Consider the following 16850-nt stretch of genomic DNA (forward strand, 5'->3'; position numbering starts at 1 on the left):
TTTTAAATGGGAAAGATGTAAGCCATTGTTTATTCTCTAATTTAATGGGCAGTATTTCGCTTTTTCCCCAGTTAATCTTGTAGCCTGCGAAAGTACTGAATTTATCAATCACGGAGAGAATTGCTGGGAGGGATATTAATGGTTTTGTTATGTATAATAATATGTCGTCAGCATAAAGCGATATAGAATTAGAAGTGTATGTTGTATCATAACCGTGTATATCCATATGGGTTCGAATTGTCTGTGCTAAGGGTTCCAAAGCCAGGGCAAATAATAATGGACTAAGAGCGCATCCTTGTCTTGTACCTCTGCTGAGTTTAAACTGAGTTGATAATGTCTGATTTGTAAGAATTCTGGCTGTGGGATTATTGTAAAGTAGTTTTATCCAAGAGATGAAATCTTGTCCCAGTTGAAATTTTTCTAGGACTGCAAAGAGGTAGGACCACTCCACATGATCGAATGCCTTTTCGGCATCCAAGCTAAGTATAAGTAGGTCCTGTTGTACCTTGGGGGAATAGATTATATTAAATAGACGTCGAAGATTATTAAAAGAACTCCTGTTTGGAATGAAACCTGTTTGGTCTGAATGCACCAATTTATCTATTACTGTATTAAGTCTACTCGCTAGTATTTTAGCCAGAATTTTTTGATCAGAATTTAATAGAGAAATAGGTCTATATGATCCCACTTCCTCCAATGCTTTGCCTTTTTTTGGAAGTACTATAATAGTTGCTTCATTCAATGTTGGAGGTAGGGTGCTCATTTTGTATGCATGGTTATATAATTTAAATAGATATGGACTTAATTTGATCTTAAAGTATTTATAAAACTCATTCCCTAACCCATCAGGGCCTGGACTCTTGTTGTTTTTTAGTAATCCGATAGATTTTGTAATTTCTTCAATTGTGATCTTAGCGTTCAAAATATTGGCATTTGTCTGGTCTAACACAGGAAGATCACATTTATCTAAAAATTCCTGCATTTCATTAGGCCCTGCAGTGGGATGAGAAGTATAGAGGGATTCATAAAACTGTCTAAAGTTATCGTTAATATCTTTGTGTGATGTGACCAGATTTCCGTTACTTGTTCTGATTTTATGAATCGCTCTATCATTTTCTAGTTTCTTTAGTTGTCTGGCTAGCAACTTATGGGGTTTATCCCCAAATTCAAAATAGTTCTGTCTCACAAAAGTGAGAGTTCTATTAATATTAATAGATAATATTTGGTTTAGTTTATATTTTAGTGCACAAATAGTATTATACTTATCTAAAGAAGGAGCCATTGCATTATTGACGTCCAGTTCGTGGATTCTTTTTTCTAAATTTAGCTGTTCTAATTTATTCCTTTTGTTCCGTGACGCTTGATATGATATTATAAACCCCCTGATATAAGCTTTAAACGTTTCCCATAGTATATCTGGAGAGGTCTCAGCATTATCGTTTATATCAAAGAATAAAGACATCTGAGAGTTTATATATTGTTTAAATTCTAAATCGTTCAGTAATTGTGGGTCAAATCTCCAATTTCTGTATGTTTTAATGGGGTTACTAAGTGCAAAGGAGCAAGTAACGGGGCAGTGATCAGAGATAATAATATTATGATAGGTTGCATTTCGAATTAGGGGGAGCATTTTTCCATCCACCAAAAAATAATCAATCCTTGAATAACTATTGTGTACGTGGGAGTGGAAAGAATACTCTCTACCTGATGGATTTAAAATTCTCCACGCATCACAGATATTCATATTCTTCATATATGTTTTAATAAAGTTACTGCTTTTACACGGTGTGATTTTTTTGGTCAAGGATTTATCCAAATATGGGTCTAATACTAGGTTAAAGTCACCTCCAATTATTAAATTACTGTTGGGTATATCCGGAATTAAGCTGAAGACCTTTCTATAGAATTCTGGATCGTCATGGTTGGGCCCATAGACATTCAGTAGAATAATTGGAGTAGTATGCAGCTCCCCAGTCACTAATACATATCTCCCATTCTTATCAACTATAGTGGAGTTATGTTTGAACGGGGTATCTTTCTTGATTAAGATAGCTACCCCTCTAGTTTTGGCGGAAAGTGTTGAGTAGTACACCTGATTTATCCATCTACATTTAAGTTTATTGTGAGCCGCATTTTTCAAGTGAGTTTCTTGTAAAAAAATAATATCCACGTTAAGAGATTTCAAGTACGATAAAACTTTGCCTCTTTTAACAGGTTCATTTACACCCTTTACATTCCAAGTACAAAAAGTTAAATCCACATTTTTTACCTTTCCATTATCTTGCATTTGTATACTTTAGGGCGGCTTAATTCTCGTATTTTCCATATTCGTACAGTCGAGATATGGGTCCCAACCCTCACCCCCCACCCCCCTACCCGTGTGTAACCGTGACAAAAAAAAAACGTAAGCAATGCATCCCCTTCCGTGTATCCCAAAAAAAAAAAAATTCGAGGGGATGCTATAACAAAAACTAAGCTTACCAAAATATTCTATCTCAAAACTTCCTTTGTCCATAGCTCCTGGGCAAATGATGATTTTTTATATCAAAGTAAGTACGTGTCATTGGGCCAGATGCAGAGCTCTGGTTTATCTACCTTATGCCGTCCTTATTGAGATCCAAATTTTTCTTGTGCGTAGCGAAGTGCTTCGTTGGGATCTATAAAGACCAGTTCCGTACCATTGTGTGTCACCCTAAGTTTAGCCGGGTATAGAAGTCCATATTTAACTCCGGGTTGGTCTCGAAGCAGGTTTCTTGCTGGAGTAAACGCTGCACGTCGTTTTACCACCGCCTGGGGTAGGTCGCGGAAAATCTGAACGCGGATATCTCCGAGCTTCAGATTTTTCCTGGTGGAGATTCTTCGAAGTATTTCTTCCATAGTATGGCAATAGTGTATCCTCACAATCAAGTGTCGTGGCGGGGCCTCTTCTTCTGGGGTCACTCGTAGGGCTCTGTGTGCACGGTCCACCAGTGGGGTTTCGTCCAGGTCTAGTAGGTCTCGTAGTAGCCTTGCCGCAAAGTCTCTAGGACGTTGACCTTTTTCTCTACCTTCAGGTACTCCGGCTATCCTTATATTTTTCCTCTTTGAACGCCCTTCCAGATCAGTGCATTTTTCGGACAGTTGTTCCACTTTATTAGAAAGTTGTTTGACTTTTTCTTCTAGTTTCACCACGGAGTTAGAAGTGATTGTCGCTGATTCTGATAGATCTTTCAGCTGTGCATTGTAATTTTCCATTACCGTTTTTAGAGCTGTGATGGCTTCATTATTTTCAGCCCTTAGCGTTGCGATTTCCCCACGTAGGGTGTCGCAAACGTCTATTTTCATTTGAGTTATCTTATTATCCAAGGAAGTAATCGCAGAGAGTACTTGTTTGTTACCTTGTGTATATTCCTCGAGTGCGGAGTTAACTGGCGTGCCAGCTTTGGCGCCGTCATTTTCAGTTGAGGCCACATCAAATTCGGTCGTTTCTGTCGCCACTAGCTTCGGATTTAGTTTTTTTGGAGGCATTTGGAGAAGAATGCACTCTTCACAATCCCTATGTTGCTTTGTGGGAAGAAGATGTATTACTTTGATATTTGTCGAAATTTCGTAAAATCAGGTGCAGGAGCTGTGGCACACGCGTCTTCACCCTCTCATTATCTAACCGGAAGTCCCCTCAAACCCGCATCTTGACGGACTTTCTTATAACTAACAAGTTTTGCAACACGGACGCTCCGTTTGCAGACCCCCCATTCATCTCACCTGAGACGCCTTTGTTCTCTGGCCCTGGAGGCCGCAAACGCCGACGCAGAGGGAGAAGATCTGGCGTTCTGGTTCGACTGAGACGGCGCACTAACAGACCACCAGACCAGTTTATTACTGGCTAATGTGCAGTCTCTGGAGAACAAGCTATGCGAGCTTCGGGCACGGATCTCATTCCAGCGAGAGATGCGGGACTGCTGCGTGATCTGCCTCACAGAAACCTGGCTATCGGACAAGGTACCGGACTCCGCAATACAACTACCGGGGTTCTCCGTGCATTGCGCGGACAGGTCACAGGATCTTACTGGGAAAAGCAGAGGCGGTGGTGTATGTTTCATGATCAACAACAGCTGGTGTGATTATGCGAACGTGCACCCGGTCAAATCCTTCTGCTCACCGGACCTGGAGTACCTGATGATTAAGTGCAGGCCATTCTGGCTACCGAGGGAATTTACAGCAGTGATTATTACGGCTGTTTACATTCCCCCACAAGCCGACACTGACCGAGCACTCAGGGAACTGTACAGCGCGATCAGCAGTGAGGAAACCGCACACCCAGAGGCAGCATTTATCGCAGCCGGCGACTTTAATAAGGGAAACCTGAAGAAAGTCTCACCCAAACTCCACCAACACATCCATTTTAACACTCGTGGAAATCGGCTACTCGACCACTGCTACACCTCTTTCGGACCCTCTTTGCCTGAGTGGCCGCCGTTGCCTTCCGCACGGCCGGCCCCGGACCCTCTTTGCCTGAGTGGCCGCCGTTGCCTTCCGCGCGGCCGGCCCCTGGACCGCCATCGCCTGAGCGGCCGCCGTTGCCTTCCGCACGGCCAGCCCCGGACCAGCGCTGTCGCCGTTGCCTTCCGCACGGTCGGCCTCCCGAACTGTGTCCACGACGCCGCCGTTGCCTTCCGCACGGTCGGCCCCCTGAACTGTTTGGACTCCTGTGCTGTCGGCCCCCGGGCCGGCCCCCTGAACTCTTCTGTTTTGGATTCCATTTTTCTTGGGCTGTGGTGTGTTTTGTTTCATTGGTTTTTTTGGGTTGGGACTCGTGTTTTGTTTTTCTTTTTGTCTTTTGGCCTTCTGGTGCTCCTGTTTTGTTTTGCCTCGATACGTGTGTTTGCTATACCATATATCAGTAAGAGCAGATATAACCTCTCTCCTAAGTTGTGTGTGCATGCCAGAGTGCTCTGGGAGGCACACAGAGTCTCCACAGACGGAGTCCACACCGAGACAGCACCGGTGGGCGGCCACGTGGTCCGCGGCCGAGACGAGACAGTTCAGGCGGGCGGCCACGTGGCCCGCGGCCGAGACGAGACAGTTCAAGCGGGCGGCCGAGTGGAAGGTGGTGGCGACCACTGAGCCGGTCCGGTGGGCGGCCGCAAGGAAGGCGGCGGCGGCCGCAGGACCAGGCGAAGCAGAAGCTGAGGCCGAGGCCTGACCAGGCGAAGCAGAAGCAGAGGCCGAGGCTGGACCAGGCGAAGCTGAGGCAGAGGCCGAACCAGGCGAAGCAGACGCTGAGTCTGAGGCCGGACCAGGCGAAGCAGACGCTGAGGCCGAGGCCGGACCAGGCGAAGCAGACGCTGAGGCCGAGGCCGGACCAGTCGAAGCAGAGGCCGAGGCCGGACCAGGCGAGGCAGCGACTGAGTCCGATGCCGGACCAGGCGGCGCGGAAGCCTCTGGCTGGAGACAGGCAGGGCCAGTAGGCGCGGAAGCCTCTGGCTGGAGACAGGCAGGGCCAGTAGGCGCTGAAGCCTCTGGCTGAGGAGCGGCCGGGCCAGCGGGTGCGGAAACCCCTGGCTGAGGAGCGGCCGGGCCAGCGGGTGCGGAAACCCCTGGCTGAGGAGCGGGAGAGCTCACAGCTGGCTCTGGGTGCTGTGGCTGCAGGTCTGGGAACTGAACAGGATGGTAGACGGGCGACTGGGAGACAGGAGGCGACTGGACTACAGACTGAGCAGGAGCAGACTGGACTGACTGGACTACAGACTGGACCGGAGCAGACTGGACTGACTGGACTACAGACTGGACCGGGGAAGGCTGGACTGACTGGACTACAGACTGGACAGGGGCAGACTGGACTGACTGGACTACAGACTGGACAGGGGCAGACTGGACTGACTGGACTACGGACTGACTGGAGGGGACTGGAGGACAGGAGACGGAAGTACAGGGGGCTGGAGTGAAGGCTGAACAGCAGGTGAGGGAACTGACTGGAGTGGAGGCTGAACAGCAGGTGAGGGTACTGACTGGAGTGGAAGCTGAACAGCAGGTGAGGGAACTGACTGGAGTGGAAGCTGAACAGCAGGTGAGGGAACTGACTGGAGTGGAAGCTGAACAGCAGGTGAGGGAACTGACTGGAGTGGAGATGCTAAGGGATGAACAGAGGTAGGCGAGGCTGACGACGGAGCTGAGGTTGGTGTGGCTAATGGCTGAGCTACAGACTGAGCTAGTGACGGAGATAAAATTACAGCTTGGGCTAGTAAGGCTGGTGCCTGGGCAGGGGACAGTTCAGCTAATCTAACTAGGGATAGTGCGAGGGTGTGAAAGGCTGGGTCGGGAGGTGGATGAAGTGGTGAGGTAGCAGGTGAACCGGTTAGCTCTTCCAAGCCTCTAGGGAGGTCTGGCTGGGTTCTGGCTGCCCTCAGCCTGGGCGCTGGGACAGGCACCCCCACCCGAGAAACAGAAGCAGGTGTGGAGGTAGACTGGGTCACAGCTGCCCTCGTCCTGGGAGCTGGCACAGGTTTGGGTGTAGGCTGACTGATAGGGGTGGAAATAATGACTGGGTGGGTGAATCTGCCAAGTTTTTCAGGGATTATACTGGTCCTTCTGCCACCACTATTTACAGTCTTTGGGGGAGCAGAGTAGAACAAATCTTCCCAGTCCACAGAATCCTCCAGGAGGGAAACATCCCATGAATGAGAGATGGGTTTATGATTGGTTTTAAGTAGAGAGTCAAATGAGGGTGGAAAACAGTCACTGGAACTCACCACCGGGAATTGCTGGAAATAGTCCATTTTATGGCGGCGTGTGCGCCGCTTTCTCCGGGAGGAGGAAGCGGGCCGGGTACACGTCCGAGCCTCTGGCACGGGAACCTCTGTTGAGCCGAGGTGGGAGGCGGAGCCGCTGTGCCGTGGCGAGGTTGAAGGTCCGGTGAATGAGGCAGGTGACGTGTGAGCGAGGAGCGGACTCGCGAGAGAGGGAGCCGCCGAAGCGCGGCGCGAAACGCCCACTCTCCGCGGCAGATGCTCCGGTGCAGGTGAGGCAGCAGGTGGGAGAACGCGGTGTCTCCGAGGTCCGCCCAGAGCCAGGCGAGTACCCTCGAAGATGTGCTCTCGCTCCGTGAAGAGCCGCTGTTTCTCCTTGAGCTTTTCCGCACACAAGGAGAGCGCTACCTCCTGCCCCTCGTAGAGGTCCGAGTCCGCTGGGTTCCAATCGTGTCTTCGTGGCACGGGTCGTGTCATTCTGTCAGGCGTTGTGTGGAGGCGAGGAAGAAGGAACCCAAACGCAGGACTGGCAGGTAGGTAAAGGTTTATTATAGGGAGTGGGTGAACAGAGGGTGAACGGACACTGACTGGCTGGACAACTGAACGGCTGACTGAACTGAGGGAACACACGGGAAGGACAACGTAACATCAATGACACGACAGTAAACGGGTAGAAACAGAGTGCTTAAATACACAGACTGATGAGGATGATAATGAGAGGCCGGTGGGTACACAGCTGAACATAATCTGGCTAATGACACAGGAAAAGCAGGAAGTGAGCACATGGAAGTGGCAAAATAAACTGAACATTAACAAAACTGAAAACACTGGGTCACCGACCCAGGAACCCTGACAGGACCCTTTTAAATTTTAGTTGAACACCCCTGTCTGCTAGTTTGGTGTGGCATGTTTAATGTTTACTGACACCAAACAAAATTCTACAACAAATATTTGTATCTTAAGGAAGACCCATTGTATATATGAACAAACTGGGAGCCATTGGATCAAAATATAAAATATCAAAATTTTATTGTCTTAGGAGGACAAGTCATCTTCTTTTATACACTCTGTTTTTATGTAAAAATGTTTCAAAGTTGTAGTAATATTTACAGCCTAAACATGTTCCCCCAATCAGAATTTTGTCCAATGTTTAGAGCAAATAAAAGGTATTACATAATGTCTGCTAAAACATGTGTTTGCACACACACACACAGAAATTTTGATATTTTATTTTTATGTTACTGGAACTTTGGAGGCCAGGTCTGCTACAACATGTGCCACACACACACACACACACACACACACACACACACACACACACACACACACACACACACACACACACACAGAAAGTGTAAAGTTTTTATTCTTTTGCAGGAACTTGGGTTACCTTTGGAGGTCAGGTCACAGATGAGGTAAGAGACAACAAATACCTTTTACTTCCGCATGTAAATTCAATCTCATTGTGAAATGAATGGACCCCATGTAGCCTCAGGTGACAGTTTTGTTGTGCTCTATTTGCACAATACATCCTTTTTTTTCTTTATGTTGGGAGATCAGCTTTTCAGCTGCTTCTCCACTCAACTCTGTACTCAGCCACTCTCTCGAGCCTCTGCGTCACTGAAAATAGGGAGAGTCTACGGCGTTATTTTTGTGCCACTATTCTGAGCGCACATAAAAAAAATTTGCAGGTGTTGCATTTTGAGGAGAAATTTATTTTGAGCGAAGAAAAGCTAAATTTGAGTGAAAAAATTCATTGCTGTGTGCAAAAAATGTATTTCAGTGTTTGCTGTTATCCATACACACACACACACACAATAGCAGCTCCTCTCGCTCAGTTTTTGCATTTGCGCTTGCTCGCATTGTGTTGCTTGCAGTCTCAACATTTCTGCCCATGCGCGTTCAACTTTGATTATTCTATTCTATTCTATTCTATATATTTGTATGGCTCCTCCACTTTAATCAGGTCCAACATCCCCCGTGGAGAAAATTCTGTGAAGGCCTGGGGCACCTCTTGCACTCCAAAACAACAGAGGGTCTAACCAGCAATCCCAATTGCATTCATCCTCATGAATGAAATTTCGAATTTTAAAGTCTTATCCAGCCGCTTCACCACCCTATCAGTCTGAGAGTGGTAGATGCTGGTCCGAATAGATTTAATGCCCAGTAATTCATACAGCTCTTCCAGTGTGCGAGACATGAACGACATGCCCTGGTCAGTCATTATCACAAGATTACCTGAAACAGCGCTTGCGCTACATTCATTGCAGAAATGGTGAGCAGCAGCACTGCTTCCAGGTATCCCCTTGCATAATCCATCAGAACTAATACAAAGCAATAGCCGTGTGCACTCCGGTAAAATAGCCTGATGAAAACCATTCCAATGCACCACCCCTCCACTGCAGCAGAGCCACAGACCAGACCCCTGCCACACTCATGTTTAAGATGGTGTTCCTATGATTCAGATGAATATGCAATTTCTGAGACAATCATGAAATGACAGCAAATAAGAATGATCTGGTACTAACTGTGACTTTGCAAAAATTATAGTTGTTGTCAACAAGCATGTGCTCCCTTAAGCATATTACTAAAAATCTAGATTTAAAATTATCCATCGCTTAAAGGAGAGGTTTAAGAAGTATGCATTTCCAGTTTGTCATTTTAATATTTTGTTTTGTGTCATAAAGAAGTATAATTGAGGAAGAACAGAATAAACAATGTCAGAGCCCCACAAAATGACTTCCAGTTGACCACTGTTATAATTTTCTCTGATAAAAACAATCAGAAACAGACTTCATGAGGGTGACCTGAGGGCCTGATGAAATGGCCCCTTGGCTCACTGGCCAGATTGTGGGACCCAATTGGCATTTCCCATAGAATACCAGAACTGGCAGGCCCTCCACTGGCACCCTGTGCTTTTCACAGATCAGTGAAAGCAAGTACCAGTACCAAGATCTAGCTGGACAAGCACAAGCACAAGAGCACTGTCAGAAGCCATAAGAAGGTTAAGGTCAAGGTCAAATTTATTTATAGAAGTAGACGACATAGGTCAATATAAACAACTTAAACAACAACTAAAACTGTTAAAACCAAAATGTTTTGGTCAAAGCGTGTTAAAAGCCAGACCATGAGACTTCTGGTCTGTCGGGCCGAGTGATGGCTGTGTAGAGTAAACACTCCCAACTTTATTACTCTTTTCCCCAACTTATCTAACTTGAAACCTAAAAAACTTGGACTGTAAGTGCTGGATACCTTTTTCCAAAACAAAAATGCCCAGAAAACTCAAGAAAAAGAACATAAGTGAACGTAGAGAAGTGGGATAAGACGCCTCATCCCAAGCTAGTAGTAATATGGAAGAAGAGCAGCAACCTGATGCAAATGCTAATGTGAAAGACCTCCCCCCCTACTAGGGATATGATATTAAAAGAACTGCGTGCTTTCAGAAAAGACACAAATGAGTAGTTTAATGCCATAAGGGAGGATGTGAATGACATCGGCAAAAGACTTGATGAAGCAGATGGATGCATAGTGGAGAACTTGAATCTAGGTTTTGGAGGAGTTGCTAATGGAATTAGCGATATGAGACAAAGCTGATGGATCTAGAGTAATGTTCATTTCGCAAGAATCTCAGAATATACGTCGTGAAGGAAGGGGAAGGACACATTTCCATCGGAAAAGACATTGGGTCTCTCTTCTCCCCCCGCGCTGGGGATTGAAAGAGCTCCCAGTACTGTTGCTGAGACAGTACTGGGACGGAACCCTGCCACGCTCATTTGTTGTGAAATTCGCAAGTTATCGTACCAAGGAGGATATTCTCAAGAAGGCTTGGCAGGCTAGGGTGCTTTATTTTCCAAGCCCCAGGATACATTTAGACAATGACTATGCTCCGGAGATACAATGAAGAAGAAGAGAATATGTGGCAACGAAGAAGGTGCTTTGGGACAATAACATCCGCTTTCAGTCCCCTTTCCCGGCCAGGCTGAGAGTGTACTACAGTGATGGAGCAGTGATGTACAACACGGCGCATGAAGAGACTACAAATATAATGAAGAGAGGATTATCGGTAGACGTGAAAGACAGGGCTACACTCTTGGACCAAATAAGACAGCAGACTTGGCAAACAAGTGCGAAGAAGAAACAGTGAAATATGATCCAAAAGCAGGGCTTCAAGGAGCGTCTTCAGGCATTTAGGCACCAGTGTGACTGTGGGTAATTAGGCTACTTGAGATGGAGCATCATATTGGAGGTAAATTTAGGACTATAGAGATTTAAGAGTAACTGAGATCACAGACTATATTGATAAAGATGTTTTAGTTATATATTTTGATAATTTCATAACATGAGCATATAAAAGTAGATTAAAGTTGGGTCACTCATATGCGTAGTGAGCTGGACTCTACAGACCATTGTGCTTTTGGCCTTTGGGCTAAAGAGGGCACTCTTCCACAAGTGGATAGAAGAGCTTTTCCCTCACCAATTACAACTAATATAATGTTTTTGTTCTTGGGAGTCAATGTGATTGTATGTTTTTGCCTTATAGTGTTCTTTTTCACACGTGTTGTTTGTTTGGGTTTTTTTCTCCCCAGGAGTGTACTTTTCGATTTCTTGTTATTTACAGAGCTTAAAATCACATAATGTTGTAAAATACAGTCTCGTAAGCAAAGTAGTGTCATACAATGTAAATGTCTTGGGGAAACACATTAAAAGAAGCAAAATCATGTCAAAATTAAAAAGAGAAGGAAAAGAAGTTGGCATTTCACAGGAACCCTACCTATCACAGCTAGAGCATGAAAAACTTAGGAAATGGAAATTTAATTAGTATTCACCTTCTTGTCCTCGGGGCTCCAAAAGGGGTGTGGCAATTCTAATATCAAGCAGGAGGGGAGGTTTGTGCTAGTAAAGGGATACCTGGAGGGTACACTGATTACTTTTATTAATATATATGCTCCCCCAGGATCAGAGTTAAAATTCTTTAACCTCCTAAGACCTGAACTCTTTCACGGCATGCATTTTTAATTTCTCTTTGATATTTGGGCTGATTGGGACCCGATGAATGTAAAAACAAAGAATTACCAGACTTTTTTACCTGATTTTTGTTCCTAAGAAAAATGAGAACCACATACAGGGAGTGCAGAATTATCAGGCAAGTTGTATTTTTGAGGAATAATTTTATTATTGAACAACAACCATGTTCTCAATGAACCCAAAAAAACTCATTAATATCAAAGCTGAATGTTTTTGGCAGCCTGGGATCGAACCACCGACCTTCTGATTAGTGGCTGACCTGCTCTGCCACCTGAGCTACAGCCACCCATAAATCAGGTGAACAAGGTGGCCATGTCATTAGTTTTTCTTCTTTTATACCCTTTCTTGCCAGCCATGCTGTGGAATACTTGGACGCGTGTGATGGAGCATTGTCCTGCATGAAAATCATGTTTTTCTTGAAGGATGCAGACTTCTTCCTGTACCACTGCTTGAAGAAGGTGTCTTCCAGAAACTGGCAGTAGGACTGCACTGCAAAAAACGATTTTCAAGAAAGTAAAAAAACCCTTGTTTATGGACATTTTTTCTTATTTTTTGTCTAAAAAGAAAATATATTCTTAACTAGCAAGTTTTGCACAAGAAAATAAATCTTATTCTAGGAAAATATGTCTAACTTTTCCTTAAAAGGATATTTCAGCTCATCTTGAGCTTTATTTACCAGTTACAAGGTATGAAAACCGTTTGGTTTAATTCCCTAATAAAAACAAGATTATTTTTCTCATTTCAAGAGTAAGGCCACTTAAACAGCTGCTCAGTTTAAGAAATGTATTTATTGACACTAAAGTGTAATAAAACTGCTGTCAAGTTTGACAAAACATGCACAAAAGCTGGAACTAAAAGCACATGATAAACATGAAATACAGGCCCATTTGAAAAACAGAAACGGCATAACTCATTCACTTTAGGCCATGTCAAACAGATTAATAGATCAGCATCAGACAAGTATCAGTACACATATCTTCACTGTGGCAATGCTACAATCGCATTCAACTGTCAGATTTGATAGAAAACTCAACAACAAAACTATCCAAAACAATAACCTGATAATACAGTTCATGCATGTAAAGCAGTGTGCCTTTTATAAAACATCTGTTGAACTCATGTGTAGTCCAATTACATCACACAGGTAATATTTCATGACTGCATATGTCATATCTTTGTGTGTGAAACTGTAATATGGAGTGAAATCCATAAGATTATCAGCGGATATCAGCTCCGTTGCTTGTGCCATGTTTGGAATCTCTATCTTATATGACATGTAATCTTTGTCATAACAAATGGTATTGTGCTGCTGGAATTCAAAACAGTACAATGATGAATTGATCACATAGATATTTTTCACAAGCCCAAATATAGGTAAACCACTAGAACCAACAGCACAAACAATTAATGACCTATCCCTTATGTATTTGTTACCATTTAGATTAAGCCATTTAACAGTCACTGCATGGTTTACTTCATCATTTCCAAGGAAGGCCCTCATTTTTTCTTTTAAGTATGACATTATGCTTACTTCTGAGGTTGGTCCTAATGTGCATTCATTGGAAAAAATGGGGTGATCAAAACTATCCACATTCTGACAACATTCATACATTTGATTATGCTTTATTAAAGATTTGCAAACATTTTTAAAATTTATTTTTGACGCCCATTGTTTGAAAAAGCAATGTTTCGATTCAAATCTCATGCACATATGACGGACCATTGGTCCCAAACGTTTAATTTGGCTTGGTGTATGAATCAAATAATGTTGTTTTGGTGTGATGTTGTTATATGGGAATAGGGCTTTCATGTGCTTCAAGTGCTGTTCAATGAGGATTTTCAACTTGTTAATAGTCTGCAGACTGATGACAGGAGCAAGTAAAATCTGAACTATCTCAATGAGTTCAAGAATGAATGCGTAGTGTTCAGTACCTTTGGCTGCATCAATCAGAAATGGCAAAATTTTCAGAAGAACAATCATTTGCCCCGAGGACTGCTTCAACTTATTGTCACTGGAAGCTAATGTACTGTAGGTAATAACACTTGGTTTATCTCTAATATCAACTGGAGAGTATGGGAAACCAGTCACTGCAGCATTGAAGAGATCTAAGTCTAGCTCTCCCATGAGAACTAAGTGTTTCAACACACACTTTATTTCTAATGGAGCAATCCCTTCAAAAATTACATGCATCATGTCTTGGGGTGTTTGTTGGATCAAGTTGAATGCTGGGAAATTAATAAGTTTGCTTCTTCTGTTTATTCCATATGTTGTTTTTAAGCTGCTTCTTAGATACTCTGTGTTGGCCTTCTCAATTTCGCTACATTGCCGGACATGTCGTTCAAATGTCCGTTCCTCAAAGTTATCCTCATCAAAATAAATTTGCATGTCCTCAAATGAACATTCACACTGCCTGCATTTACTATGAGCAAACCCAACACCCTCTTTAAACCCGCAAAGCTCATGTTGCGCCAAAGTGTCTCCACATAATGAAACTAATGCTCCAAATATTTCACGTTCACCATTTCCAGTTTGAATTTTAACTCCATTATATAGCTTCACTAAGTCCTCATGCAGCCTTTGCAAGATTCCATCTACACCACATTCAGAAAGCGCACTCTTTTTTGCAATGGCAAGTAGACGAATGGCAGGTAGTTTTGATCGATATTTAGGATTAATGTTTCCCAAAGTATAATAGAACATTACCAACTTATTTTTGGAGGCATGAGACCCAAGTGGGTTACAAATTTCAATTTCATCTGAGTAAAGGATAATCTGTAAGGCAGAGGGGTGTGCAGAAAATAAACGGTGAGACTTCATGAGTTCTCCATCTATGATATCATATAAATACTCATTTCTCAAATTTTTCTGCTCATCTATCAATGCCAAAACTCTTGGATGGGACAATAACTGCTCCAAACTTCTGACAAGCGGAACATAATGAAAACATTTGGGCACAGTAGTGAGGAATCTTTTTTTCCCTTTTTTTCCCATGACAGCAGTATACCCAACACAAACCTCCTCGGACTCCACAAAATTGAAATTTCTCTTTATCACATCATCCTGCCTGTATGTTGTTGAAACAGAGGCAAATGGATCCTCAATCTGGTCGAAGACTGCAAAAACATCTTTTTCAAGTCCACTTCCATGATGCTGCTGGAAAACCTTTTGTACCTGACTTCTCAGATTATTGACCAACGATGCCTGATACTGTTGTAATGCTGCAACGACATCATTCACACCACTCTGTAAAACAGACAAAAAGAACAAACGACATCTTAGTTGTTTGCTATTAAAAGAGATTTATTTTTAGCGAATAGACAACTTATAATGTAAGGACTAATAACGTACGTAGCTCTGCAACCAAAAAACTGCATAGAATTATTTGACTGTTTCTTATAGATTTTTTCCCTCACTGAAACTGAAGAAAAAAAAAAAATTTTTTAAATTCCTTCTCGGATTTCTTGCAAAACTCAAATTTTTAGTTTAATTAAGATTACAATTTTCCTTTTTAAACTGAGACTAAGAGTTAGGTGGCAGAGGAAGGCTTGTGATGGGAGCAACCCTGAAAAGGATAGGCGGAGGCAAATGGATGGATGGCTGGAGACTATGACTGCCTTAGGTAAACTAAGGCAGTCATAGTCATTTGTTGGAAAGTTGGAGGCACATACAAGTGATGCTCGGTTTTGCATAGTTACTATTAGGATAATCAGAATGAATTAAAGGTTGTTACAGTTTAGGGAAATTGTTAATAATAAATGATGAAAAAAAATAGAGCCACATGTTAAAATAATCATTCTAATTTTGTATGAGCACAAACCTGTGAAAGACGATGTTTCTCTCTTGCAGTCAATACAAGAGCTGTTGCTTGTCTGGTAAGAACATCGTGGCAGGAGTCATCCTTCAGAAAAGAGAAATAAATATAGGAATGTTATAAACTGGTAAAATGTTTTATCAAAAGAAGTTGTTATTGTTCAGTAGTGATAGACTCACCATAGATTGGGATGATGCTACTCCATCTGCGAACCCGCTTGGACAAGCTGCTGAAATGTTTGGAGTCGAGGTATCATTGTTGGTCTGGGATGGAACAAGGGGCCTTTGCGAGATATGGGCACCATCATCGAAGCCAGAGTACAATGTCTTATTATTGTCAAAAGTACCAAAATGTTCGGGGCACACACTGTCTGGATCATGCTGTATTGTGTTTTGATCAATCACTGCATCTTCTCCTGAGTTCAATCTGGTGTCTACAGCTGCATCCATTGTTGGCTGGCTTGTTGGCTGGTTTTCGACCACTGGATCAGTCCTGTAGGCCCACATGTTACTCAGACTTCTGTTCTCCGCTGATGAGGGTTCCCTCCTAGAACTGCAATTGAGATTAATTGATTAATTGACTAGTTAAAGATATTAATTACAAGCTACACTGATCATTTCTAAATAATTCTATTCTGCATTTGATAATTTACTCCAAAATATGTATGTTTTCAGACTGAGTTTAATAAATTGTTACTAATTTATTGCTGATTGATATTTGGTAGCTCAACTGTAGTTTAAAAGCTTTAAAAATCCTCAAAAACCTAAACCTGGAAAGCTAAACTAAAGAACACAGGAAACATTGAAAATGTTGCAAAAACCTTACAACCTGGAGCAAGGAGCATGAGACATGAAAACCTGAGGGAGGGAACACAGATGACACAGAGGAGAAAATGCAGACGATCCGACAAAGAACAGAGGGAAGCACACACTAAATATACACACACACAGGGAAACGAGGAATTGGCAGACAGGTACGAAACACAGCTGACACTAATCAGATGAGAAGAGACCAGGGGGAAGGGCAACAGAATACACTGATGCAGGGCATGGGACTATCAAAGTAAAACAGGAATAAACATGAACATCAAACCAGGGACACTTGACTCAAGACAAGGGAGGCACGGAGAACACCTAAACACAGGAAATAATTAACAAATAACCAGGAAACTAACTGAAACAATGAATATTAATAAACACAAACAACCAAGGAGACTCTGGACCATGCCCATTGGTTTATTTAAAACAAAAGTAAAAAAAATAAATAAAAATGGTGTTTTCTCTATTAG

General features: G+C 43.1%; 1 protein-coding gene and 1 long non-coding RNA gene across 2 annotated transcripts in view; one reads left to right on the forward strand and one right to left on the reverse strand.

Moving 5' to 3' along the window:
* The window catches only part of LOC113013133 (voltage-gated potassium channel subunit beta-2-like), a 280115-nt gene that overhangs the window by 22681 nt on the left and 240584 nt on the right, over window positions 1-16850 (forward strand). Inside the window, exon 4 of the mRNA XM_026153786.2 lies at window positions 8103-8140. Coding sequence (XP_026009571.1) covers window positions 8103-8140 — 38 coding nt within the window. The remainder of the gene's footprint in view (window positions 1-8102; window positions 8141-16850) is intronic.
* On the reverse strand, window positions 12520-16178 carry LOC113010155 (uncharacterized). Its single transcript, XR_013904122.1, has 3 exons — window positions 15742-16178; window positions 15569-15649; window positions 12520-14994 (listed from the first exon to the last, which is right to left on the reverse strand). It is a non-coding gene; the product is annotated as an uncharacterized LOC113010155 (long non-coding RNA).

The sequence above is a fragment of the Astatotilapia calliptera genome, chromosome 20, assembly GCF_964374335.1.
Source record: "Astatotilapia calliptera chromosome 20, fAstCal68.1, whole genome shotgun sequence".
Lineage (NCBI taxonomy): Eukaryota > Metazoa > Chordata > Actinopteri > Cichliformes > Cichlidae > Astatotilapia > Astatotilapia calliptera.